Below are 25,919 nucleotides of genomic sequence, written 5' to 3'. Positions count from 1 at the left end.
TGCTACCACCTCCAAGAATCTCTCTCATTTCCCCTTGTTTCCTCAAGCATAGTAAAGGTCCGTCTCCATGTTCTCACAGTACTGATTATAATTACACATATATGCCAGTCTCTTTTTTTACCTCTCTGTCTCCATCATTAGCTATGAGGTCAAGAAAGGCAGAAAATGTGATCTTTAAATCCCTGATGTACACTGTGACACAGTGCTTAACTTATAGAAAGTGTTTAATAAATGTTAAATTGATGAGTCTAGAAAAATAATTGAGGGAATGAGCAAATGTTTACAGAATTTCACAATGCACCAATAGAAAAATATTAAGCTTAATAGGTCAATAAAATGTAGTGCACTGCCAGACACGGTGATGCATGCCTGTCGTGCCAGATACTCAGGAGGGTAAAAGGCTAAGCTAGAGCTCAGGAATTCAAGGCCAATCTGGAAAACATGGTGAGAGTCTGTCTCAGAAAGCAAAAGCAAAAACAAAACCGAAAATGCAATGCACTAAAGACTGAACTATGTTTAAACAAAATCCAGGTTAAATATTTAAAGATTTATTTCCATACTTACAGATTTCCCTTCTGCCCAAATGACTGCTCCAACTCCTGTTTTATGATCCTCTGAAAGACATGACATTGAACTCAGTAAAGATCAATGACTGTTAGTTTCAGAAATACACTTTCTAAAAATAATAAAAACATATATTTTGAAACATTCTTCATGATCATGCTAACAATTCTTGACATCTTTACTAATTACAGAGAAGTATTAAAGTAAATACTTGAAAGTATGAAATATGGGAGCTAGGTAGCAAAGAAATAGATTGGGTTATTACTCACCCAGTCACACATGATATACATGTGTAGACCACTAATATGGCAGTGGCCACAGTCAGATCACTTCAAAGCTACAACCAGAACTGAGCACAACTTCATTGATTCTCTACTAACAGGTCAGTTTCCAAATGACTACTTCTTTTTATTAGTGTATATTAATTGCACAGGATCTTGGGTTTCATATTTGTATTTATATATAACGTATTTTGATCAATTCTACTGTTACCCGCCCTTACCTTGCCCTCTCCCACTCTTCAACTAACAATCTCCTTTCTACATTCCTGTCTTTTTGTTGCTTTCTTTTCTAGATTCCACATGAGAGAAAACATGCTGTACTTGTCTTTCTTGCTTAACATGATGATCTCTAGTCCCATCAATTTTCCTGTGAATGACATGAATTTATGGCTGAATACTACTCCTTTGTATGTATGTGTGTGTGTGTGTGTGTGTGTGTGTACACCACATTTTCTTTATCCATTCATATGTTGACAGGTATCCAAGCAGATCTGTAGCTTGGGTATTCAGAATTGTGCATGATAAAAACAGGTATACAGGTATCTCCATGATATGCTGACTTTAATTCTTTTGGAATATACTAAGGAATTTTGGTATAATTGGATCATATGGTAATTCTAATTTTAGTTTTTTGAGGAACCTACATCCTTATTTCTACAGTGACCATGCTAATTTAATTCCCACCAACAGTGTACAATTGTTCCTAGTTCCCATATCCTCACTACCATTTATTATTATTTGTATTCTTGATGATTGCCATTCTAACTAGAGTAAGAGAATTTCTTTTTTTTTTTTGGATACTGGGTACTGAACCAGTATCAAAACTAACTACTAAGCCACACCCTCAGTTCTTTTTACTTCTCATTTTGAGAGGAGGTCTTGCTAAGTTGCTTAGGGCCTTGCTAAATTGCTGAGGCTGGCTTTGAACTTGTGATCCTCCCGCTTCAGCTCCCTGAGCCACTGGGATTACAGGTGTGCAATATTGTGCTGGGCATGAAATAGAATTTCAATGTAGTTTTATTTTTTTAAAATATTTATAGTTGTAAATGTACATGATACCTTTACTTTATTTATTTATTTTTATGTGGTATTGAGGATTAAACCCAGTACATCACACATGCTAGGCAAGTGCTCTAACACTGAGCTACAGCCTCAGACCATCGATGTAGTTTTGATTTGCATTTCCCTGATGGATTTGTATTTCCGTAAAGATGCTAAACTTTTTTCATATAACTATTGGCCATTTGTACTTATTTTGAGAACAGTCTGTTCAGCTCCTAAATGACTACTTCTAATAGATAATGTAACTGAGTAAAAAAGTAGTTTTTGATAATTGTGAGTACAATATCCACTCACAACAATCAAATGTGTCTTCTAGTTAAAACGTTCTAATCATGGAAAATATATTTTATGAAAGTGTTCTTGCTATGCAAAAAGTTCAAACTTCTAATAAAAAATAAAATCTTTATGAACTTTTATATCTGCATGTCTACATATTGGTGAAAGATACATGAAGAAAATTTTGATTTAAACAAAATATTGTCATTTTCTTGACCTGCATAGTTTAAGAGGGAAAAGAATGCTGTTAGTGATATTATGGTCATTTCTAAATCAAGTGGCAGAAGTTATAAACATAAAATTTTAATTCTCTTGCAGAACCAAAACTTTTGCAATAAGTGGTCCTTCTTAAAACCATTAATGTGAAACAAAAAATAAAAAACCAAAATAGAAATTGCACGTATTAGGGGGTTGGGGTTGTGGCTCCTCATTAGAGCCCTCGCCTAGCATGTGTGAGGTACTGGGTTCGATCTTCAGCACCACATAAAAATAAATAAGTAAAATAAAGGTATTGTGTCCAACTACAACTAAAAAAATATTAAAAGAAAGAAAGAAACTACACATATTAGGATCTACTTTCCTTCCACATGGGGTGAGTTTCAAATTCCTAAGACAAATATACACTAATTATGAAAACCATAGTATTTGTGAAAATCATAATAGAGGACTAATGTAGTTTGGATGATACACTTACATAGAAAAAATAAGAATTATCTGTAAACTTACCTAAGTTCATACTGATGAATGAAACTATGGCTTCCCCTTACAATTTCTTACAAGTTAAAATCCTTCCAATTAAAATATATACCTACTTTTTTTTCAGTAAAAGCACAAAGAAAATTTGTGCCACTTTATATTAAAAAACTAGGATGCCTTATAACTAATTTTTTAAAAGTTATGATATGCCAATAAAATTTCCCATCTCCAGTTCAAGTACTCCTGCTTTCAAAATCATACTACAAAGGATTTAAGTAATTTATGTTAAGCACTTTTTATTCACCATCTCATTTTTATCTAAAGATAAAAGTTGATTCCCTTCTGTAAGTAAGAAAACAGGCAGAGAAATTCAGTGAGTGAAGTTTGGCCCTTGTGACCCAATCTATTTGCCTTTCCTCCATCTCCCTCTTTGCCATTAAGAATTCCACAACAAAGGCTTCCATTTTGTGAGTGCCTGTGTTCCAAGTATGGTGAATGTTCCTCCAGCAACTCACAGCTGACTGGGCAGAGGCTTACTAAGGAAAGACATAGATGTGTGCTGTGCCCTGAAGATGAATGGGATACTGAGATCTAGAAGATGTCTGGTGACTGGCTTCTACAGTGTGGAGGAAAAGGAGATTATGGCATAAACAAAATTTTGTTTCTTCCTAGACCTTTACATGACCTAGACCTTAACATGAGGAAAAAAGATATAAATCAATGGCTTTATGCTCATTTCTGAGGCAAGTGGACAATATTATAAACATAAGATTATATTTGCAAGCAAAAACAAAATCTTGACTGTTAAGTTCTATTAATATGTACATAAATCAGAAGTAAAAAATGAAAAATTAAAACAAAAATTCTTCATTTTAAGAGTCTTCTTTTCCTATCAACATTTTTTTTTCATGTTATGTTTTTTAATCTCAGGATCCACATTTTCTGTTCAGTCTTGGGATAGACTAAACCTTGTTAGGAGGGGGAAAGATGTGATTTTTTTCATCAGCATGCAGTTCTGCTGCCTTGCAAAGGTCAATTACACCAAGAGAATATTCTTTACTACGTGTGTTTTCCAATAGGATAAGTTTTCATCCATATAAAAATGGTTTTGGAAAACACTTTTTCTAGGACACAAAAGGAGATCACAACTCAACACTTAAACCGGGTAAATAACATGAGATGCCTTTTACTCTTTCCCCCCATGAGTCTGAACACATTTTGTCACTTTTTGCTACTCTAATATCCAAGAAGCATTCATTTAACAACACCTCTGTGGATCCTCATTGTTAATCATTTAAAAAGCAATTATTAACCCCCCACTTGCGATTTGTTTTAGAACTTCGGAGGTTTTGGAATTCATTTTCATCATGTCTTTTTTTGAACCCAGAGGCACTTTACTCTTGAGCTACACACACAGCCCTTTTTATTCTTTTTTAAAACTTTGAGACAGGGTCTTGCCAAGTTGCCCAGACTGGCCTTGAACTTATGATCCTCCTGCCTCAGTCTCCCAAGTAGTTGGGATTACAGGATTGTGCCACCATCCCTGGCTCCTTGAAGAAGTTTTTAAAAACAGACCTAGGTCACACTTGGTTAGGGCAATTGTTGAACAAGGTCTGGGGAGGAGTCTGAGCATATGTACTTTTTATTAAAGTTTCTGTGGTGATTCTGCACAACATGCTGTCAGTTGAGTTCCTCCATTCTACTGAATTTATTTCAATCTGACCAATAGCATTGGCATGGACCTTTTCTGATTTTCCTTCTTTTCTCCTTTTTGGGATAATTTAAAATTCCTATTAAAGTCCACTCCACAAACTAATCTTACTCTACTGTTTTCCCTGCCTGCATTTTTCCCACTTATTTTCAAGTTGCATTTTTTCAAGTGGTCATGATTCTCTTTCAAAAAATACTACATCTAGTAATTCTTGAAAATACTGCTCCATAATTGGAAATACAGATACATTTTATCACAATAAAGAATATTCTCAAGTAATATTTTCCTTCTCCACATACACAACATAATAAAGTAAAAATGTTTAATTTCTCAGTTTTCTGGTTAAAGACATACCAGCAACTGAGAAAATGTGCAATAACCAACATTCCTTTACTTTCATTGTATTAGTTATTTTGAATTCATAGTTTTAATTTTACAGATTTCCAAGTTTTCATCAAATACTCAATACAAACAATATTGAAGAGTTAACAAGAGTGATTTTAGTTTTCTCTTTTTCTCTTTGTCCCATTTTTAGTGGAAGGCTTGATAAACAGAAATTATAAATGCAAGGAGAAAGATGAATTAGATAATTTGGTCCTGAATTATAAATGTAGTGCTGAATAAAGGCCCACAAGGAAGTCCCAAACTGCTCATAGGAAGAGTTGTCTACACAAGGGTCTCATGAACTTCAGCATGAACAGCCAAACTTTAATATCTAGGAGCAAATGAACTCTGCCATAGATAAGATGCATACCACTTTACTTCTGAGACAAATACAACCAAACCAATTTGCCCCAACTTATGAACTAAGCATTTAACTCACCAGTCCGATATGCCAATAACCTGGCCTGAACCATGCAGTGCCTTGCAATTTCTTGTGGCAAACTTTGATTGTGAATTTCATTAATCTGTTCTGGATTACTACAATAAAATCCAAACTGTTTAAAGATGGGCACACTGGAAGCTACCGTGGCCAAGATTAGGATAAGGTCTTTCATGTTTTGCCTCAGATTGCTAAAGTAGGGATTTTCACATAGGTTCTCCAGACCTATAGTCATCAGGATTTGCTTATGCATGTCTTCATTTGAAATCAAAAATATCATTTCATATTCTTTTATTCTTTCTTGTTTACATTCAGAATAAAAGTCAATGTTAGCATCTGGTACTGTCTTTGTAATTTTTTGAATAAAGTCACATTTGTAAGAAGTCTCTTCTACAAACTGCACCATATAACACACCAAAGGTTGAAGTAAGACACACACATGGGCCCGACTGTTTGACTTCAGTCTTTCCACAGCTTTGGCATCTAACTTTGCATCTTCAGAACTAGAAGCCTCAGTAAGCAAACTTATTTCTGGATCAGCAGGCCAATATGAAATTCGATTAACTCCAGCTGAAATACAAAATATGAAAGATAATTATCTGATACATGCTGAATATACATTTTCTTGATAAACCCATCCTAGCAATGCAGTAGATCAAGAAGGCCCAATAAATGTCTACCATGAAGTCACCTATTAATCCATCTGAGGTTTGGCAAATAATTATCCATAGGCCAAATCTGGTCTATTGAGAATTTTTGTACAGCTCACAGGTTAACTAATTTGAAAAAAACACAAGACTATATCATAACACAAAATTAGACACATTGATTCATTTATACAATCTTTGGCTGCCTTTGCATGGCAGAGTTGAGTAGCTGTGACAGATATGACATTGCCTATAAACTTAAAATATTTAAATATTTGCCTTTTTGAGACAAAGCTAATTGACCCCAAACAGAGCCCAGGGGAAGGATTTGTGGATTCACTGATTTTACTGAGTATGGTCCCAAAGCCCAGCACTGCGACTGTATACCAGCACCTTCCACAGTGCCATGGCTGCTTTTAGAAATGTTACAAATAGCATTTGGTCATATCTAAAGTTTTGTATTTAGAAATCAACAATTCATCAATGCATTACAAATGATTCTTTCTTGGACTCAGAATTCTTCTGGAAAGAAAAATTCATGTATACACAGTTAATGCAGCATTCTTTAAAACATTAAAAATGTTAAAAATAATAGACAACCAACATAGGGAATGGTTAGACAAATCATATATTCCTCATAGTTATAAAAAAGTGTCCACATAGAATTCATAACATGAAAATTACTTATGTGATGCTAGAGTAGTGGTGTGTCAGCAATATTAATTTATTTAAGCCACAACACTGAAGACAAAACAAGAAAATAAAGGAACATTTTTCAATCAATGAGGCAGAGGAAAGATTGGTAATCTTTAATACACAGAAAAGACTTTAAATCATTGAGAGTACATATGAATTGACAAAAAGAATGAGATCTCAAGAGAGACAAAAGATATGAAAAATTTACAAAAGAGAAAATATAACTAGATAACAAACATATGAAAAAATATCTTAATTTGTATCTGAACTTGAACAATGAAGGTACCTTATACACAAATACCCAAATATTTGTCAATTAACGAATAGTTTACAACAAAGACTTTTTTCTTGCTGGTAGTCTCATGTAATTTCAGCTTGGAGAGACATTTTTTATGATTGTGCCCAGAAGTGAATAGACAGATAGCCCTCTGGTGTCCCATCTTTCAAAGTAATAGATGAGCTAAAAAATAAACAGATGTGTATTTCTGCCTATTCTCTGCTATTCCTAACTCACTGTGGTTTGAGCTGCAAAGCAATTTCAAAGGCCTCACAGCTCAGATATAGTCTTTCCCCTTGCTGCATTTCATCTTCCCTGTTCAAGTTCTCATAATCCATTTCCTGATTAGCATCGATGGTAAAACGTTCATCTATGAATCTTAGTTGCTCCTAGTAATCCCAATCCAAGAAGGGAAGATGAATCACCTTTAAAATGTTCAATATTACTGGTAAGTGCTATAGCAGAGGTTCTCAAATTTTTTGATCTTAGGATCCCTTTATTGAGGACCCCAAAGAGTTTTTGTTTGTATGGATAGCATCTTTTGATATTTATTTTATTAAAAATTAAAAAATATTTATTAATTCATTTAAAATAACACAAAGAGTCATTAATATACATAAAGTTTTATGATAAGAAACTATTTTCCAAGTTAACCAAAGTTAGTGAGAAAAATGGCATTGAATTTTTTTTTTATTTTTTTTGAGAGAGAGAGAGAGAGAGAGAGAGAGAAACTTTTAATATTTATTTTCTTTAGTTTTCGGCGGACACAACATCTTTGTTTGTATGTGGTGCTGAGGATTGAACCTTGGCCGCACGCATGCCAGGTGAGCGCGCTACCGCTTGAGCCACATCCCCAGCCCGGCATTGAATTTTTACAAATGTATTTAGTATTTGGCTTAATAGAAAGACAGCTGGATTCTCAAATTCACTTCTGTTTTCAATCTGTTGCCAACAGGTTGTTTATACTGAAGTATATTAAAATTATTCTGCCTCAAACAGACATGTAGTTGAAAAAGGAGTATTTGAACAGCCATGTTAGATAATTGTAAACATTCCTTTTTGACACTACTGTAAATATTTGACAAGAAATAGTTTCTTAAAGACTAGTTACAAACCAGGCACTGTGACCCATGTCTGTAATCCCAGGTAATGGCTTAGGAGGCTGAGGCAGGAGGATTGTGAGTTCAAAGCTAGCCTCAGTAACTTTGTGAGGTTCTAAGCAACTTAGTGTGACCCTGTCTCAAAATTAAAAAATATATAAAGAGTAGGGATGTGTCTCAGTGGTTAGGTGGCCCTGGGTTCAATCCCTGATGCCTGCACCATCACCACCACCAAAAAAAAAAAGATTAGAATGTGAAATCTGAAACCATATCAACAAACTTTTTGTATCTATACCCTGGTCTGTCTTGTACTTAGAATGGCTGTTTTACTCATGCATGATTCTGTAGTTTTGTGCACTGGTCATTTGGAAAATGTGATATTGATTTTACAATACTCAAAGAAAGTCCATTACTGTCACCACCAATCTCATCCTAAGAGTATAAATATCAGGAAGTTGTCAAGCTCAAAATGGTGGACATGGTTTTCCAAAATTCTAATTTTCACTTTGAATGCTCAAATTTTATGATTAGCAGCAAATAATGTCAATTGTTTCCTGAAAGTGACAGGTTCACTTCATTTTTTAGGCAAAATAGCTAATAACCATAGTCTGTCAAATTATGGTGTTTCATGAAAAAAGTGAATCATTTTAGTTTGCAACTCAAAACAGTCACATAAGTGGTTTTCCTTAAGGCAACCTTCACATTAGGTTTGTAATAAAAGTATTTTATAACAAAGTCCTCTTTCCTTACACAGAATATTAAAAAGATGTGTATTCAGGATTAGAATTTAATGAAATTAATGACTCTTACTGTTTCATAAAAGCCCTTCTTATGTGAAACTATTTCTTTGTGCAGTGAAGAGCATAAGGACTGCTAGGGCAGTTTGCTTCGTCTATAGCAACAGTGGTTTTACTCACCACTGTTTTGGTCACTTTAGTGTGAATGTAGCATTACTGTGAAAACATGTTGACCTTGTAGACCATCAGGAGAATCACCATGCTAGGAAATGACTGCTTTGGTTTAACCAGAAGTAACAGTGATAGGAACTAAAGGAGTTTAGCTACAGCATAAGTTCAACCATGCCGCCTTCCCAAGATAACTAATATGTAAACTTAAACCAACAGAGCAATTTTATTTACTTATGGGTCTATCACCAGCATAAATGCATCCTAGGTCTCTTTCCACACTTTATTCTCTCTCTTGGCAGACTGAAGCTGCGATTCTAAGCCTTAGCTCTGAGGTGATCTGGGGTGCTTTTAGCACAGGCAGTTCTTTTATTCATTCTTCTCCCTTGACTCTAGAACACATCAGTCAACATATTTTGGTTCTTTTACATTCTTTCCTTTCTATATCAATGTCACCATCTGAACTAATCAGTCGGCTAAGCAAGCTAACTTCTCCCTGATCCAATTCTGTAAAAACAACAAAAATTTAATCATGTTTCATCTTGCTCAAAAACCTTTAATAGCTGCATATCATCTATAATGGGAATCATAAGTCAACTGAACATAAATGATTAAATGAATGTCCAATTTGCCTGGTTAACTGGGCAAAGGAGGAAAAAAAGCCACAACCACTGTGATACCTATCTTCTCTATTAGGAACTACAGTGGAGAGACTACAGAGTCACTCTTACCATACCTGAAGGTTTGCAATACTTGTTGCAGGCCAGGAAGCTCCTAACCACATGACCTTTCTCCTGGAAGTTTTTCCTTGTGTCGTTCAAGGCACCAACCTCAACATAGATCTGATCAGTATTTATAAGACTTGGATGTACATAAAAACAGTTAAAAAACAGGTCCTGGAATTCTGTCCCATAAGATAAAGCTCAGAGGCTATGTAATTTTTCAAGGTTCTCCACTAAAGCCCCAATCTACCATTATAAGCCATCTGTCACTATTTTCTTAGGAATAATCTTTCATTTCAAATACTGGACTTTTCTTCTTACAACTGAGTGATGCTACAAAGACTGCTGTTCCTGATCACCCATGAGTTCCCCTTCCTGTATGAGTGACCTATCAGGATCCAGTTTAAGCCCCAAACTTTCATAACATGACAACCTACAGGGATCAGTTTCACCTCTGAGATCATTTTATCACTTACAGCATATATCAATCATTGGACACTAGATGATGTATTCATTAAATTGTTATTTTGGTCTCCAAGTAACACCCTGAGGGAAAGGATTAGGAGCCATATTAGTTATTTGTTTTTAAAACCTTTTTTTTTTTCATTTTGGTGGTGCTGGGGATTGAACTGAGTCTTGTGCATACTGTGCAAACATTATACAACTGAGTTGTACCCCCAGACATTCCTGAGGCCTGTGCTTTTAAAAGCAGTTATGCCTTCTCTACTCTTTCCTTCCTCTTCTGGCTTCAGAGGACTCAAAGCCCCAGGTATGACAACAGTTGTAAGATGGAAGATGCCTAGGCCTGTGAATCAACTACACAGAGAAAAGCTGCCTGTTGCTCAGCAACACGTGGGCTATGACAGGAGTGATGTCTAATATATTAAACCACTGAGATCTTAGGGTTTCTTAGAGATAGTAGCACTAGTCTACTAATTCACTGAGGGTCATTAGGCTGACTAGTGGACAGAGTTGAGGACAGCATCTTTGTTTTCTGAGTCTTTGCACAGTGTCTCAAACTGTCTTCAGACATACATCAGTATTTCCAAATGATCTCTGTGAGATTTAGGCAATTTGTTCCCTTTTTTGCTCTCAGATCTATTCCTAATCCCCAACAAAGCCTTATCTGCACTTACCATTTACAATCATTTTCAAACAAGCAGAACATGGTTTTCTGGAAAAATAAAGATCACAGTTTTTCAGCCTTGACCCATGTTTAATAAGAGCAATTTGCCCAGCATGCAGATCTTCACTAGAACAATGGAGACCAATAATTTTCATGTTTTTCACCACCACGAGACCAGTTTTCTTCACCTACAGTGAGATACAAAATAAGAAGTTATTAATTATAACTCATGATTATCATAATACTTGATTTATTAATAAAATGAAAATTTTGATTAGTTCTTTATCTGAACATAGTTTGTACAAAAGTACATTTTGCATTAGGTCCAAAACAATTTCTGAAATTTTATGTTTACTTTAGATCAGAAATTTTTAAAACTGAGGCTCTACTAACCAAACAATTAAATGTGCAAATTATCACTATTTTATTCTAGTGAAAGATGAATACAATTTAACCTAGTAAAGGGCAGGAACCAAGTTGGTTTCACTTGGTTTTTACACCATCCAGTCTAGGACTATTAGGTATTAAGCTTCTAGATGTTAAAAAGGAAAGATTTGGAAACCCCTCTCATTTTACACATGGATAAATCAAGCCCAGAGAACTTTCCAAAAGAATTCACAGATAGTAAAAAGCAGAATGAAAGAGAGGTCATCACTGAAAAAAAAGAAAATTCTCAACATCCTAAAAACTGGCTGAAGATTTTTCAACACTATGACAGTCTAGACTCATGTATCTGGGTCCCTCACTAATAAAGACAATTCTATAGTAAGGAATGTAAACTTGATCCTTGGGTTTGGGAATGTAGTCATGACATGAGAGGAACTTGGGCTGAAGATAGGGTGTCCCTTATTCCCCACCTCCTTCCAAAAGGATTTTACTCTATATTGATTCCCTATCAGAACATATTTGAAATCACTTTAAGGATAAGACCAAAGTACTATAAAACAAAACAGTCAAGTGTCAGTTGATTTATTAGTATAAACGTTCGGAATTAGGAAGGATATTTTGTGAAATGCCTGGAAAAAAGGAATAGAGATTTCATGAAATTCCCTTTCTGAGCTAACCAACCATCTCCTAAACTACAAAGACATTTATAAAACCTACATCTAAGAATACACCTAAAATATGAAAGATTTGTCTGTATTAGCATTTAAAATGAGCTTCAAATTTACCTTTCCATATTATTTTAGAATCTTATGTTCCTTAAATACAAAGTATGTTATCGTCTACTTCTGAATACTTCCATCAAGTTTGTTTAAAAACTGGTCACTTTAGAAAACAACTGATGATGCCTTATTAAAAAATCTTAGCACCAACCAGGCATGGTGTCCCATGCCTGTAATTCTAGCTACTCAGGAGGCTGAGGAAGGAAACTTGCAAATTCAAAGCCAGCCTTAGCAACTTAGTGAGATCCTGTCTCAAAAAACTAAAAGGGCTGGGGATGCAGTTCAGTGGTAAAGTGCCCCAGTACTGTCCCCAGTTCTTGGTACCAGAGCCCATGTTGTTTAACCAAATTAACACAATCAGTGGGAGTGGCTGCAACTGAATTGAATGATGTTAACTTTAAATTGTCAAGTAGTTACAATTAGACAGAAATAAAACCAGAAATTCTGACCACAAAAGATGTTTTTAAAAATTGTTACTTAAGTAAAGGGAAGCATATTCATCAAGTTATTTTTTATCAGAACAATCTTTTCTGCCAAGTTTACCACCTTTTTTCCCCCCTAGAATTCTTTGTACCTCCAGAAGGAATGAACATATATTTCATTTTGCTTCTAGTTGAGGCCAAAATATTCAAGTTTGAGGCAAAGATTTTTTCCATCCCAAACTTAACAAAAACAAAACAAATAAAAGCCTAAGTTGCATTCCATTTGGACACTTCCACTTACTGCAACTCCCAGAAGACTGAATCTTTTCAGTGAATCACTGTTCTGGATCTTGATTTTGCTTCACTTCACTAACATCTTGGCAAGTCGACTATGTAATCCTAGTCACAGAGTTTTACATTAAAACATGGGCAAAAGAGAACAGTGTGTTTTATATATTTACTACATTTACTTAAAATAGTGATTCACTATTTTTTCCTTTATGTTTCTCAAACATCTAAATATTCTGAGAAATTATTTCTATATTCTTTTTGGGTATTTTAGAGACTCACTCAAAGAACAAATTGGGAAATCTTATCCAGAATGTACACCGGAATCACCCAGGCAATTCTTTTCAGCATATACATGCTTAGTCTCTATTCCACACCAATGAATCAGAATCTCTGGGAAACTTAAAAATAAAGTAAAAAGAAAATACTAAGAAATATTAGAAAGAACAAGGTTTATGTTTCAAGTTTAGCCTTTGATTTTAATCTGCTTACCAACTAATATGTTAACCTATTATTCTTTCATATATACTCTTAGAAGACATGAAACTCTTGGGTCAGAAAGAAAGGATTTTACTATTCACAATACTGCAGTATGAGCATCTTATTTGTGATGGTATCTTGCCCTCAAGTCCCATGGGAGGCGATGCAGATAGCTGCCAGTTTGTGTTATAGGATGGGGACACTGAGCCTGGGGATTCTGATGTTTTACAGCCAACAGTAATCCGATCTGCTCTTTGCCCCTGAGAGGGACATTACCTAAACCCTCAATTTTGCTTGCTGCAAACACAACTCTAAGAAATGACCTACATAAAGAGCAATCGATGCCTTGCATTTTTGACACAACCACCAAGATATATAGGCACTTGAGAGAACCACAGGAGAATGTTTTTCAACATATTTCTATGAATTAATGTTAGACGGTATTAAGAGTTACATTTGTAATTTTGTATACCCCTGAGGGTCTCCTTCCATTTACATGCAATTTCCCTTCTCTCTCCCTTTCCCTCCCACCTCTCATCCCTGTTTAATGTTAATCTTCTTCTCATGCTCTTCGTCCCTACTCTGTTCTTAGTTACTCTCCTTATATCAAAGAAGACATTTGGCATTTGTTTTTAAGGGATTGGCTAGCTTCACTTAGCATAATCTGCTCTAATGCCATCCATTTCCCTCCAAATTCTATGATTTTGTCATTTTTTAATGCAGAGTAATACTCCATTGTGTATAAATGCCACACTTTTTTTATCCATTCGTCTATTGAAGGGCATCTAGGTTGGTTCCACAGTCTTGCTATTGTGAATTGTGCTGCTATGAACATGGATGTAGCAGTGTCCCTATAGTGTGCTCTTTTTAGGTCTTTAGGGAATAGACTGAGTAGGGGAATAGCTGGATCAAATTACATACAAATTACATACAATAGGAAGTGAGGGGAAAGGGGGAAAAATAGAAGGGGGAGAAATAAATTACAGTAGAGGGGGTAGAGAGAGAAGAGGGGAGGGGAGGGGGGAGGGGGAGGGGGGATAGTAGAGGACAGGAAAGGCAGCAGAATACAACAGACACCAGAATGGCAATATGTAAATCAATGGTTGTGCAACTGATGTGATTCTGCAATCTGTATACGGGGTAAAAATGGGAGTTCATATCCCACTTGAATCAAAGTGTGAAATATGATATATCAAGAACTATGTAATGTTTTGAACAACCAACAACCAACAATAAAAATTAATTAAAAAAAAAAAAAAAACAACCCAGGGAACTTACCACCATGTCAGTCTTTGGGACCCAAGGTTCTAAGTTGACTGACCTTCTTCTCTCCACCTCTCAGACACCCATCGGGCCAAGGGATTAGTAGTATCCCCTGAACCGAAGACTCCTAAAGGCTGAGGTGTTGTCTATTTTATCTACGTAAAATAGATAATCTCTAATACTGTCTTGTGGATTTCAAATGTCTAAAGGAAATAAATAGTCTGAATGCTTCAGACTAATGTGAAACAAAAATAAATCCTTACTTTTCTATCTGAAAAAAAAAGAGTTACATTTGAAAAAATTTAAAAAGCAAGATATAGAAGCATATCACAAATTTGACTTTTTAAAAATAGGACAGACATATAGGTTTGTATATGCACATATTTTTAGAAGAGTATTAAGAAACTCCCTTGGAAGTAGAAATGGCGAACTTAAGTGTAAGAGGGTCTTTTATCCTTCTTTATATTATTCCTTTTGTTTTGTTATTATGAACAATTTTTTTTTTGTAACAGTGGTAATGGTTTACCTGTTTTTTGTCAGTAGATTCTCTGGCCATCTCTTTATCATCTCCTAAGGGTCCACATTTGTCTTCTTCATTTTCCTAATTAAAATCAGATTAAGAGGGAAAAATTAATATGATTAATCCAATATTTCCATATTTAAAAGGTGGTTTCCTTGACTTTAGACCATTCATTTGTTTTCTCTTTGATGAAACTCTGCACTGACTTCTCACTTTGTTCAGGATCAAATCCAGACTACACTTAACATAGTAAATAAGGCCTATATAATCTCCCCTGGCTATTTTTATATAATATTAGAAATTGTGACTAGAAAGAAAAATTCTATAGTTTAAGATTTCAGAATTGAGGCACTTTTGAGCAATGGAAAAGTCCAAAGGGTGGCCCATGGCTATGAAGGACTAAGTTGGAATAGAGGTAGGTCATTAGAGTTGAGAAGATAAGGAAATATGTAGCAAAGGTATTATATATGGATTATAGTAGACAGAGTAATGGCTCCTGAAGATCTTTTGTCCCACTCCCTGGAGCCTGTGACTATATTATGTTTTATGATAAAAGAGAATAAAGGTTACAGATGTAATGAAAGCTGCCAATCATTTATCATGAGATGGGGAGATAATCCTGTAGGTCCAAGGTTATTAAAAGGTCTTAGTAAGCAGATGAGGCAAGCAGGGAAGGCAAAGTGAGACAACTCAGAGTCAACTGGCCAATGCTCATTTTGAAGATGGAAGGGGCCATGGGCCAAGGAATACAGGTAGTATCCAAAGTTACAAGAGGCAAGGAAATAGACTTCCTCTAGAGCCTCCAGAAGGAATTCAGCCCTGCTGACATTTTGATTTTACAATGAGACCCATTTTGGACTTCTGACCTCCGGAACTGTACAATAATAAATTTTTGTTTTAGTTAACTTTGTGGTAATTCATTACAGCATCAATAAAAACCTAATACAGAGATGTCCTTAAGTCTCCTCTAAAAGTGAAAATTAAAGGTGAAACAAAGTTTTGAGGCAGGATCTAAAGACTTTAGATAAAGGTCAACCATAGACCTACTTGCTCAAGATGCAACCCTCATAGAACTTATGATTTATAAACACAGACAAGATGACATAGTAGAATTCAGTGAGTCAAAAAAATGGGATAGATAACAAATTGGGGGAAATTTTTGAGGTAGGAACGGGAACTTGATGAATGCTGACCTTGGCCTTGTGAAACAAGTACTGGATGATAGAAATGGAACAATCCCAATAAGTTTATAAAACAAAAACTATGTCCTTCTGGGTGTGGTGGCACACACCTATAATCCCAGCTACTCAGAAGGCTGAGATAGGAAGATCACAAGTTCAAGGCCAGTGTGGGCAACTTAGTGAGATCCCATCTCAAAACAAAATATAAAAAGGGGGAAGAAGAGAAGGAGGAGGAGGGAGGTGGCAGCGCTGTGGCGGAGGAGCAGGAGCAGGAGAGGGATGGAGAGAAGGCTCCTGGGTGGCATGGTGCTCCTACTCCTCCAGGCACTGCCCAGGCCCCTGTCAGTCAGGGCTGAACCCCTGCAGGATAAGGAAGCCTGTGTGGGTACCAACAATCAAAGCTACATCTGTGACACAGAACACTGCTGTGGACAGTCTCAGTGCTGCAACTACTACTATGAACTCTGGTGGTTCTGGCTGGTGTGGACCATCATCATCATCATCCTGAGCTGCTGCTGTGTCTGCCACTACCGCCGAGCCAAGCACCGCCATCAGGCCCAGCAGCGGCAACATGAAATCAACCTGATTGCCTACCAGGAAGCCCACAATTACTCAGCGCTGCCATTTTATTTCAGGTTTTTGCCAAACTATTTACTACCTCCTTATGAGGAAGTGGTGAACCGACCTCCAACTCCTCCCCCGCCGTACAGTGCCTTCCAGCTACAGCAGCAGCAGCAGCCTCCTCCTCAGTGTGGCCCTGCAGGTGGCAGCCCTCCGGGTGCTGATCCTACCAGGGGCTCCCAGGAGGCACAGAGCAGCCCCTTTTCTGTGCCCAGCAGAAGCAGCACAAGACCCCCAAGCATTGCTGATCCTGAGCCCTCTGACGTGCCAGCTGACCGAGCAGCCACCAAAGCCCCTGGAATGGAGCCCAGTGGCTCAGTGGCCGGCCTGGGGGAGTTAGACCCAGCGGCCTTCCTGGACAAGGATTCAGAATGTAAGGAGGAGCTACTGAAAGATTCCAGCTCTGAACATGGCAGTGTGCTCCCCGATAGCAAAGACAAGACACCTGGCAGACATCACCACTTCATAGGTGACTCAGGCATTGAGGTGTGTGTTTTCAACCGGGGCCATCATGACGGTGACTTCAAAGAGTTCACCACACTCATTGATGATGCTCTGGATGGGCCCCTGGACTTCTGTGACGGCTGCCATGTGAGGCCTCCTGGTGATGAGGAGGAAGGGGTCTGCCAGCCCTCTGAGGAGCAGGCTTGAGAGCCTGGACATCTCACCTGCCTCGGCCGCCTGCGTGCCTGCTGCTCAACATCATCAATGAGCAGGACTCGCCAAACTCCCAGAGCAGCAGCTCCCCCAGCTAGAGTAGACTCTGCCTGTGCCCGGAAACTTGGCAAAGCAACCAGGGTAAGGGAGACTCACAAGAGAAGCATTAAGTGACTTTCAGAGGAAGTGGTACAGCCACTTTTTTTTCCCTTCTCTCCTGCTTTTTCCTACGTCTCCAAGTACAGTTTGGGGTGTGGGTGCCTCTCCCTCACAAAAGCCCAGTATTGTGGAGTGCTGAGAGCCATAGCCAAGTAAGAATGACGCATGGCATTTTTGGTTGAAAGGTGACCCTGCTCAGGGATTAGGGTGGCTCCAGGTTTAGGGTGGATCCTGCTGGATTACAGTGACTCCGGGTTTAGGGTGGATCCTGCTAGATTAGGGTGGCTCCAGGTTTAGGGTGGATCCTGCTGGGAATAGGGCGTATCCTGCTGCCTCAGGCGCCCGCGCGGGGTTCTGAGAGTATTGGTACGCAGAGCTCGGTGGAGGGAGTGTATTTTCCGAGAACGTGCTTGTAGAGTGCCGGTGAGAGTTTGGGAATAAAGAGTTGCTGTTTGAATCTACAAGGAGGTGTGGTGGCTCGGTTATTTTGTGCCCAGACAGACTGCGGCAGTGGAGGGCTGAGAAGTTGGTTCCATGACTCATTCCTCATCCCCTTCTTCCCCCCTTTCAACTCATATCTCACCTACCTGCTTTGGTCAGAGAGATGTGTTTTAAAGCCCCCAAAGAAGGGGACTGGGACTGTGTCCTGTGAAGATTCTTGGTGATGTAGTGGATTTATGCTCTGGTTTTAGTTTAAGAGGACTTCGTTGTGTCTCAGTTCAGCAGAAGCAACCCTTCTTAGCCCTGGTTGAAGAAGGAAGCCACAGAGGCCTAGGGATTGTCAGCTGTGGCTGCCAGTGTCTGCACAGCCAGAGTTGAGCTGATTCTGTGGGAGGATGAGAGCTGGTGGACAGGTTGGTAGGAGGCTTGTTGATCTCTCAAATTCCAGGTGACAAGAAAATGTACCACTGTGCATGCTGGAGGGGCCCCTTCTTCCCAGCAGGCTCAGGTGTAGAAGAGTAGACTGCCTTTTCTTTGTTAAAAAAAAAAAAAACATACAACAAAAGCCAGCTAGAAACAAGAACCTTACCAGTGGGCTTGCAAGAATTCTCTTCTGGACAAGGGAAGTTTGTGCTTTCCCAGGTTAGCCTTCCACGAATGTGGCTGCAGTTAAGCCAGGGGGAGATGTTTGTGTGTGGGCTTGGAGTGGGTTAGCTCTGAGCAGTAGGCCCTAAATCTGGGAGTGGAGAGAAGTGCAGCTTCCTGCATCTCTGCCCTTTGGTCTGTGCCCACAGGTGACCAGTGTCCTTGTCCATCCCTAGCACATGGTCTGCAGGACTTTGTATCTCCTTGTACTCTTATGAACAGAGGGTCTGAGGAAGCTGTGGGTCCTGGGAAAAGCAGCCCTGTAGTCCGGTTCTCACACAGTATTTTCTCTTTGATTTTGAATAAGTCTCTTGTTGTTGTGTGTTTGTTTGTTTTAAACTGACCACTTGGAAGAAATCCCTTGGTTATCTGTGGTTCTCATGCTCTCTCCCTGTCCCTAGCCCATTGGGGTCAGATGACTCACTTTTCTGTAACCTATGTAAGGAGTTTTGGTGGCCTAGGTGGGAGGTGGAGGCAGCCTCCAGAAGGACCACAGGATCCTTATTACTGTCATCTGGTTTTGGACAACCAGTTGAGCTTTGATAGGAAAACTCTGAAAGGAGAAAGCAATCAGCTGAAACTAACATTCCCCATCCATCCCTGTTCATATGAAAAGTTTGGTTCTTCTCCCACTTTTGAATGATGGTATTCAGGCTAAGCATTGATGTTATAGTAAAAAAGGAACAACAACAACAACAACAAATATATATATATATATATATATATATATATATATATATATATATATATATATATATAGAGAGAGAGAGAGAGAGAGAGAGAGAGAGAGAGAGAGAGAGAGAGAAATCCAAGGATGTGAGGTGAATGAGTGTCTGTTTGGATTCCACAGAACCAAAATTCATGTCGAACAAAGTGAAGTCTGTAGATGATGACTTTGAATGACCTGTAGTGTGTGTGTGTCTCGTGTGTGTAAGCCCCACACCCCGTGTTCCTGTGAAGATACTTTGAATGGCAGCCATCCTGCTCACGTTAACCACACGTCTGAAGCAAACATGGCCCTCTCAAGGTAATTTATTTTATGCATTTACTGTTTACCGAACAAACGTCTGACTGTGTACGCGAGTGTATTTGGCAGCATTGTCGACGGCGCCCCCCTGTGTTTGCCTGAAATACTGTGCTCGAGGTAGAGGTTCCACTCTGGTCATCACTGCAATTTGCACATTGCTCCGTGGACGCTCAGAGGCCGTGTCCTGTCCCTGTTAATAGAAGCGTGCTCTGAACCTGTCTGCCTCCCTCCGCTACTCCTTGCCTTCAGTCTCAGCCCCCAGAGGGTGTCCACAACCATTTGGGACAGAAGGCAAAAGTGGAATTCCAGACAGAAGCTTGATTGGTTATTCAGTGACAAGCTTGGCCTTGCTGTGGCCCAGACATCAGCCTGCCCAGAATTGCCAGGAGGCTTTGGCAGACTCCACGGTGCCACAGCCCAGTCCTTCCTTTGCTGAGTTCAGTGGACACAGGCGGACTGGCGTGTGGCCAGAGGGGTGCCACAGCACAGCAGCCCTCAGATGCCTACCTTCCACCTTCCTTTGGAAATCACAGACAACTCACTGAAGTGTCTCCAAGGAGAACAAGTTTTACCAAAATGAATCCTTCTGCATTTAACTGATCAAATGGATGAATCAGACCCTCTAGGTTTCTTTCCCCAGCGGGGAGCTGGTCTGAGTATTGACTGTTGGCTTCACTGAAGCATCTTACCCTGAAGGCCTGAGAAGAAGCACAGTGGCCAAGCTGGGTTTAACTAGTAAGCTGCGGTTGGCCACGGCTGCTGGAGGCTTCCTGCTCAGAGAAGGAGAGAGGGAACTGAAGGAATAGTCAGGGGGTCAGAGAGACTAGGTTGAGCCTGGTTTTCCAGATGAATGAGAAGGAAAGGATTGGTGGAGGGTTTGGTGCTACAGTCAGAAGATTTGCAAATGCTAACACATTCCTTTTTTTTTATATTTATTTTTCAGTTCTTGGCGGACACAACATCTTTGTTTGTATGTGGTGCTGAGGATCGAACCCGGGCCACACGCATGTCAGGCGAGCGCGCTACCGCTTGAGCCACATCCCCAGCCCGCTAACACATTCCTGTGTGAGGCACATCACCATTTATCAGTTATTGTGAATATGTGTATTTTAAGCAATAAGATTCAGCTGGTCAGATTTTTCTGGGCAGTCTCAGTGACGCATTTCCTGTGCTGTGACTGTTTTGAAGACAGAGTGGCTCTAACCACTGTGAGAAGCCCAAATAAAAATTCATCCCCCCCCCAAAAAAAAATATAAAAAGGGTTAGGGGCCAGTCATTGTAGCACATGCCTGTAATTCCAGTGGCTGGGGAGGCTGAAGCAGGAGGATGGAGATCTCAAAGCCAGCCTCAGCAAGACTCTGTCTCTAAATAAAAAAAAGGGGCTAGGAATGTGATTCAGTAGTTAAACATCCCTAGGTACCAAAAAAAAAAAAAAAAAAAAAAAAGATGAGGGTGGCTAGGAATATAGTTCAGTGGTAGAGCACCGCTGGGTTCAATATGCCATACCACCAAAATACAAGTCCTGGGAATAAGTTTTCTGTTTAAGCAAAACAGGAAGCAGAGGAAGTGATGGGGCTGGAAGTGAATTGTGGGCTGGGGCTGATAGTAGCAGTGATAAAAATGTAAGTGATAATAAGGGTACCAAACATCTACTGAGTATTCACCATGTACTAGTCTCTAAATTTTTTCATTTAATTCTCTCAACTTTACAAATGAGGAAATTGTGGCTGAGAGATTAAATAAGTCAACTCCAGTCACATAGTTAATAAAGGGGTAAGCCAGAATCTAGCCCCAAACCCACTATCTTATCTATAATGCTATACTGACTCTGTCCTGTTCTGGAAAAGTATTTTTTAGCATAAAAATAACAGACCAAAGGACACAATGGAAAGAGCTGGGAGAGAGAAATATGAAATATATAGGGAAAAAATGAGAAAACAATGTAATCATTCTATTTCTTATTTATTTATTTTTATGGTACTGAAGATTGAACTCAGGTTTGATTTACCACTAAGCTACATCCACAGCCCTTTTTATATTTATTTTTTTAAAATTTTGAAACAGGATCTTACTAAGTTGGGGAGGCTTGCCTTGTGTGATCTTTCTGCCTCAACCTCCTAATTGCTGGGATTATAGGTGTGTGACAACTGCAGCTGGCTGCAGTCATTCTAATTCTTTCTTTTTTTTTTCTTTCCAAAGAGAGAGAGAAAGTTATTTGAGAATAAAAGTGAAAGCTTTTTCATACTTCATACCTGACAAGGTAACTTTGTTCTGATAACATGCCATCCACATTCAGCTCCACCAATAGCATAATGGACATATTTCTTCTTACAAAGAGATGGGCATAAATAAAGAACTATGACTAAAAAGAGTCAATGGAAAGGTAAAGCCCAAAATCTGAGAGTAATTCATAGCATTTATTCTAATTCTTATACTTAAGGTAATCTTCAATAATTTAGATAAGTATAACTTAAACTAAAATGAAAAATTATGAACCAGTGAGAGAAATAATTACTTTTATATAATAGCCATTTTTAGAGTGTTTGATTTCTACTACATAATTTTTAATTGTGTTACCCTCATATAACTCATAAACAATTACTTTCCCTCCCAATCACTTCTTAATTTGGACTGGAATCTTAAACAAAACAAAACAAAAAAACCAACTAAGTAACTATTGTTGTACTTCTGGTAATTTTTAAAAAAATTTTTTTAGTTGTAGATAGACACAATACCTTTATATTATTTATTTTTATGTGATGCTAAGGACTAAACCTGCTGAGAGCCATAGCCAAGTAGGAATGACACATGGCATTTTGGGTTGAAAGGTGACCCTGCTCAGGGATTAGGGTGGCTGGGGGGGGGGGGGGGGTTTAGGGTGGATCCTGCTGGGAATAGGGTGGCTCCAGGATTAGGGTGGATCCTGCTGGGATTAGGGTGTATCCTGCTGCCTCAGGGGCCTGCTCCTTTGGAGTTCCCATGGGGTTCTGAGAGAATTGGGGCAAGGAGCCGGGTGGAGGCAGTGTGTTCACGGGAAGTGTGGGTAGAGTGTCGGTGAGAGTTCGGGAATAAAGAGTGGCTGTTTGAATCTACAAGGCTGTGTGGTGGCTCGGTTATTTTGTGCCCAGCCAGAGTGCAGCACAAACCCAGTACCTCACACGTGCTAGGCAAGTGCTCTACCACTGAGCCACAATCGCAGCCCATAATTCTTAGTTTTTATACTCAATGTTTATCTCAATAAATAATTCTTAAGGAGTACCCCCATAAATGGTGTAAATATCTGACAACAAAGAAAAACTCAGACGCCAGTTATGTGTGGAAATGGTTGTAAGTTAATACACTAAGGCTGGAAAAATTTATAACTGACATGCAATTTATCAAAATCATAATAAAAACATATAGTACATAACATAATATGTACCGAGCACTAAAAGCTTTACACTGGACTACTGAGAATGAACTACCTCATTCATTTCCCATACAAACCCCAAATAGTATGTATTAAGTACCATTCCACTTTATAGATGAGGAAAGTAAAACAGCTTATCCAAAGACACAACTAGCATGAAATGGAGCCAGGATCTGGACCAGGCATGCTGGCTACAAAAGCCTTGGCTACTCTTAAAAATATTAGACATGGTTGCTGCCCCAATGCAATATTACACATATTTTCCTACATTAAATGAAAAGGGAAAAATCCAGAACTAAATGATTTCAAATGAATAAAGGAAACAGAAAAGATTGAGAAGCAGAAAACGAAAACAAACAAACAAAAAGTTAGAAGTCTTTAGGTGGTAGAACTGTGAGGAACTGTTTTTGCTTCTGCCCATTTTATAATATAATGAACATATATTACTTTGGTAACTCATAAGAACACTTTTTTTAAAAAGACAAAAGGCTGGTAGAAGTGTCAAAAACAGTATTTCTAATACAATCACATGTCAAATTGTATCTTGGAGCTTCTGTAACTTACTTTATATGGCAAAAGTGAAACACAGAATATTATTTTAGCTTAAAGAATATCTTTTTTTCTCAATAGTTCTTACTCAACCCTATAAAGACTATGGGCAATTCAGATGGATAAAATATACTATAGTAATTGGTAAAGAAGTATCAGGTGTGCTGGCTGTGGTGGTGCACGCCTATAATCTGCTTGGGAAGCTGAGGCAGGAGGATCGCAGGTTCAAAGTCAGCCTCAGCAATTTAGCAAGGCCCTAAGCAAATACAAAATAAAAAAGGGATATGTATGGCTCAGTGGTTAAGTGACCCTGGATTCAATCCCAGGTATAAATAAATACATAAGGCAAAAAAATGGGTATCATTCTACAAGTATAAATATGATGGTAACATTCATGATATATAAACTTCAGCTATATTCCTATTGTTTCAATATTATGATTTTCTGCTGTGCTTGGTGGTATGTACTACTTGGAAGGCTGAGGCAGGAACGCAAGACTAAAACCAGTCTCAGCAACTGACTGAGACCTTGTCTTAAAATAAAAAATAAAAAGGACTGGGTGTGTAGCTAAGTGGTAAAGCACTCCTGGATTCAAATCCCAGTACCAAAAAAAAAAAAAAAAAAAAAAAAAAAGCATGATTTAAAATTTTTTTTATGTAGATTAAGACTTAAGTTTATATTTATACAATTAAAAAAAAAGAGTGGAGCACAATGTACTCCCTTTCATTTCACCCCTTCTCCATGCTGTCATTCTTGCTTCTTTGCAATGGTCATGACATTAGAACTAATGAAATTACTATACACCTCTACTTTATTGATATTAGATGAACAAATAGTTGACAACCAACCAAAATGATTTTCTAAACATTTGGTAAATTTGCTTCTCTGAAATTTAAGACACATTTTCTTAAATAAATAATGTTAAAAATGACAGTCAAGTTCCCAAGCTAACATACAAAAGCTTATTTAACCCAAACTATCACTGCTAGAATAATCCTAAGGATGTCTTAGTTTAAGTACCTGAGTCCCTAAGCCTGTAGGCGAGGAATAGAAGTGGAGGCCACCTCAACAGCTGTGGGTCAAGGAGACACAGGTGCTAGAGCACAGCTGGGAAGACACTAATGTAGTGAATAGTCACAGGGCAGGGTCAGAATGAGGATGTAAGACTGATGACCTTTCTAATGTTCAAGTCAACTCTATTTTAGGTCAGCTGGAATTCTTAAAGCATGAGTTTTGTTTTATTGGATGCCAATGCCCTTTGTACTTATTCCTATGTCTGACCTTTGATTTAAAAACCTTAAATAGATTAGGTGTTTGTTCGAGTCGGTTTTCTAAACAAGACTCCAAATAAAATAGTTAAAAGACTGATTTCTTTCCTTTAAAAAACTCCCATGGTGCAGATGAAAGAAGAAGTCATAACTTTTAGGGGAAACATGGAAATATAAATTCGATCCTTTTTTAAGATATAAAGTTATATAAAACCCTGTACTAATGAAGTTCCTTAAGTCTAAAATTTAATTATTACTATTTTTTTTTTTTACCAACATGCTAACTGAAAGCCTTATCTCAGTTATTTTCTTAGGCTTCACAGCTAAGAAATGGTAGAGTGTACATTATTTGCAAACAAAGTTTGGTAATTAGTTGGCCAATGACTTCCTTCCTAATAGAAATATAAATATCATTATTCACTAATTTAATAAAACTGTGCTTGTCTGTTGAAAAAGAACTTAATTTCAGCACAGGATATATTTTGGGGCGTATGTATGTGTAAACAGAATTAAAATCAAATCAAATCTGGATATTATTTTTTTTTTTAAAAGCTTCTTTAAAATTACTATTCAACCTCTAACAAGTCCAGTTTTTAAAATGTACCTTTTTATTTTGTTTTGTTTTGCAATACAGGGGATCCTATCACTGAGCTACATCCTCAGCCCTTTTTATTTTCATCTTGAGATGGGGCCTTCCTGAGTTGCTGAGGCTGGCCTTGAACTTGCAATTCTTCTGCCTCAACCTTCCTGAGTTGCTGGGATTTCAGGTGTGTGCCACTATGCTCAGCTAAAATGTGCTGTTTAAAGTCTTCAAGCTCTAAACATTTGCTTCTAATATTGTGGCTCTTGAATACAAATTTTATCTGCAAAAAAGATCTAAAACAGTATGGGAATCTTCTATATCTATAAAATAATATTAAGCTGTAAACAAGTAGAA

The 25,919-nt window shown here is 38.0% G+C and overlaps 1 protein-coding gene and 1 pseudogene across 4 annotated transcripts in view; one reads left to right on the top strand and one right to left on the bottom strand.

The window, feature by feature from the left end:
* Positions 1–25,919, bottom strand: part of Cdadc1 (cytidine and dCMP deaminase domain containing 1) — a 59,478-nt gene that overhangs the window by 30,478 nt on the left and 3,081 nt on the right. For all 4 annotated transcript variants that reach the window (XM_076872552.1, XM_076872555.1, XM_076872553.1 and 1 more), the window contains exons 3-6: positions 15,032–15,106; positions 10,897–11,074; positions 5,414–5,983; positions 565–614 (exon numbers count right to left, since the gene is read on the bottom strand). In XM_076872552.1, coding sequence (XP_076728667.1) covers positions 565–614; positions 5,414–5,983; positions 10,897–11,074; positions 15,032–15,106 — 873 coding nt within the window. The remainder of the gene's footprint in view (positions 1–564; positions 615–5,413; positions 5,984–10,896; positions 11,075–15,031; positions 15,107–25,919) is intronic.
* On the top strand, positions 16,486–17,478 carry LOC143411768 (WW domain binding protein 1-like pseudogene; annotated as a pseudogene).

This window comes from Callospermophilus lateralis, chromosome 12, assembly GCF_048772815.1.
Source record: "Callospermophilus lateralis isolate mCalLat2 chromosome 12, mCalLat2.hap1, whole genome shotgun sequence".
Classification (NCBI taxonomy): domain Eukaryota; kingdom Metazoa; phylum Chordata; class Mammalia; order Rodentia; family Sciuridae; genus Callospermophilus; species Callospermophilus lateralis.
This window is presented reverse-complemented; position numbering and strand designations above follow the sequence as displayed.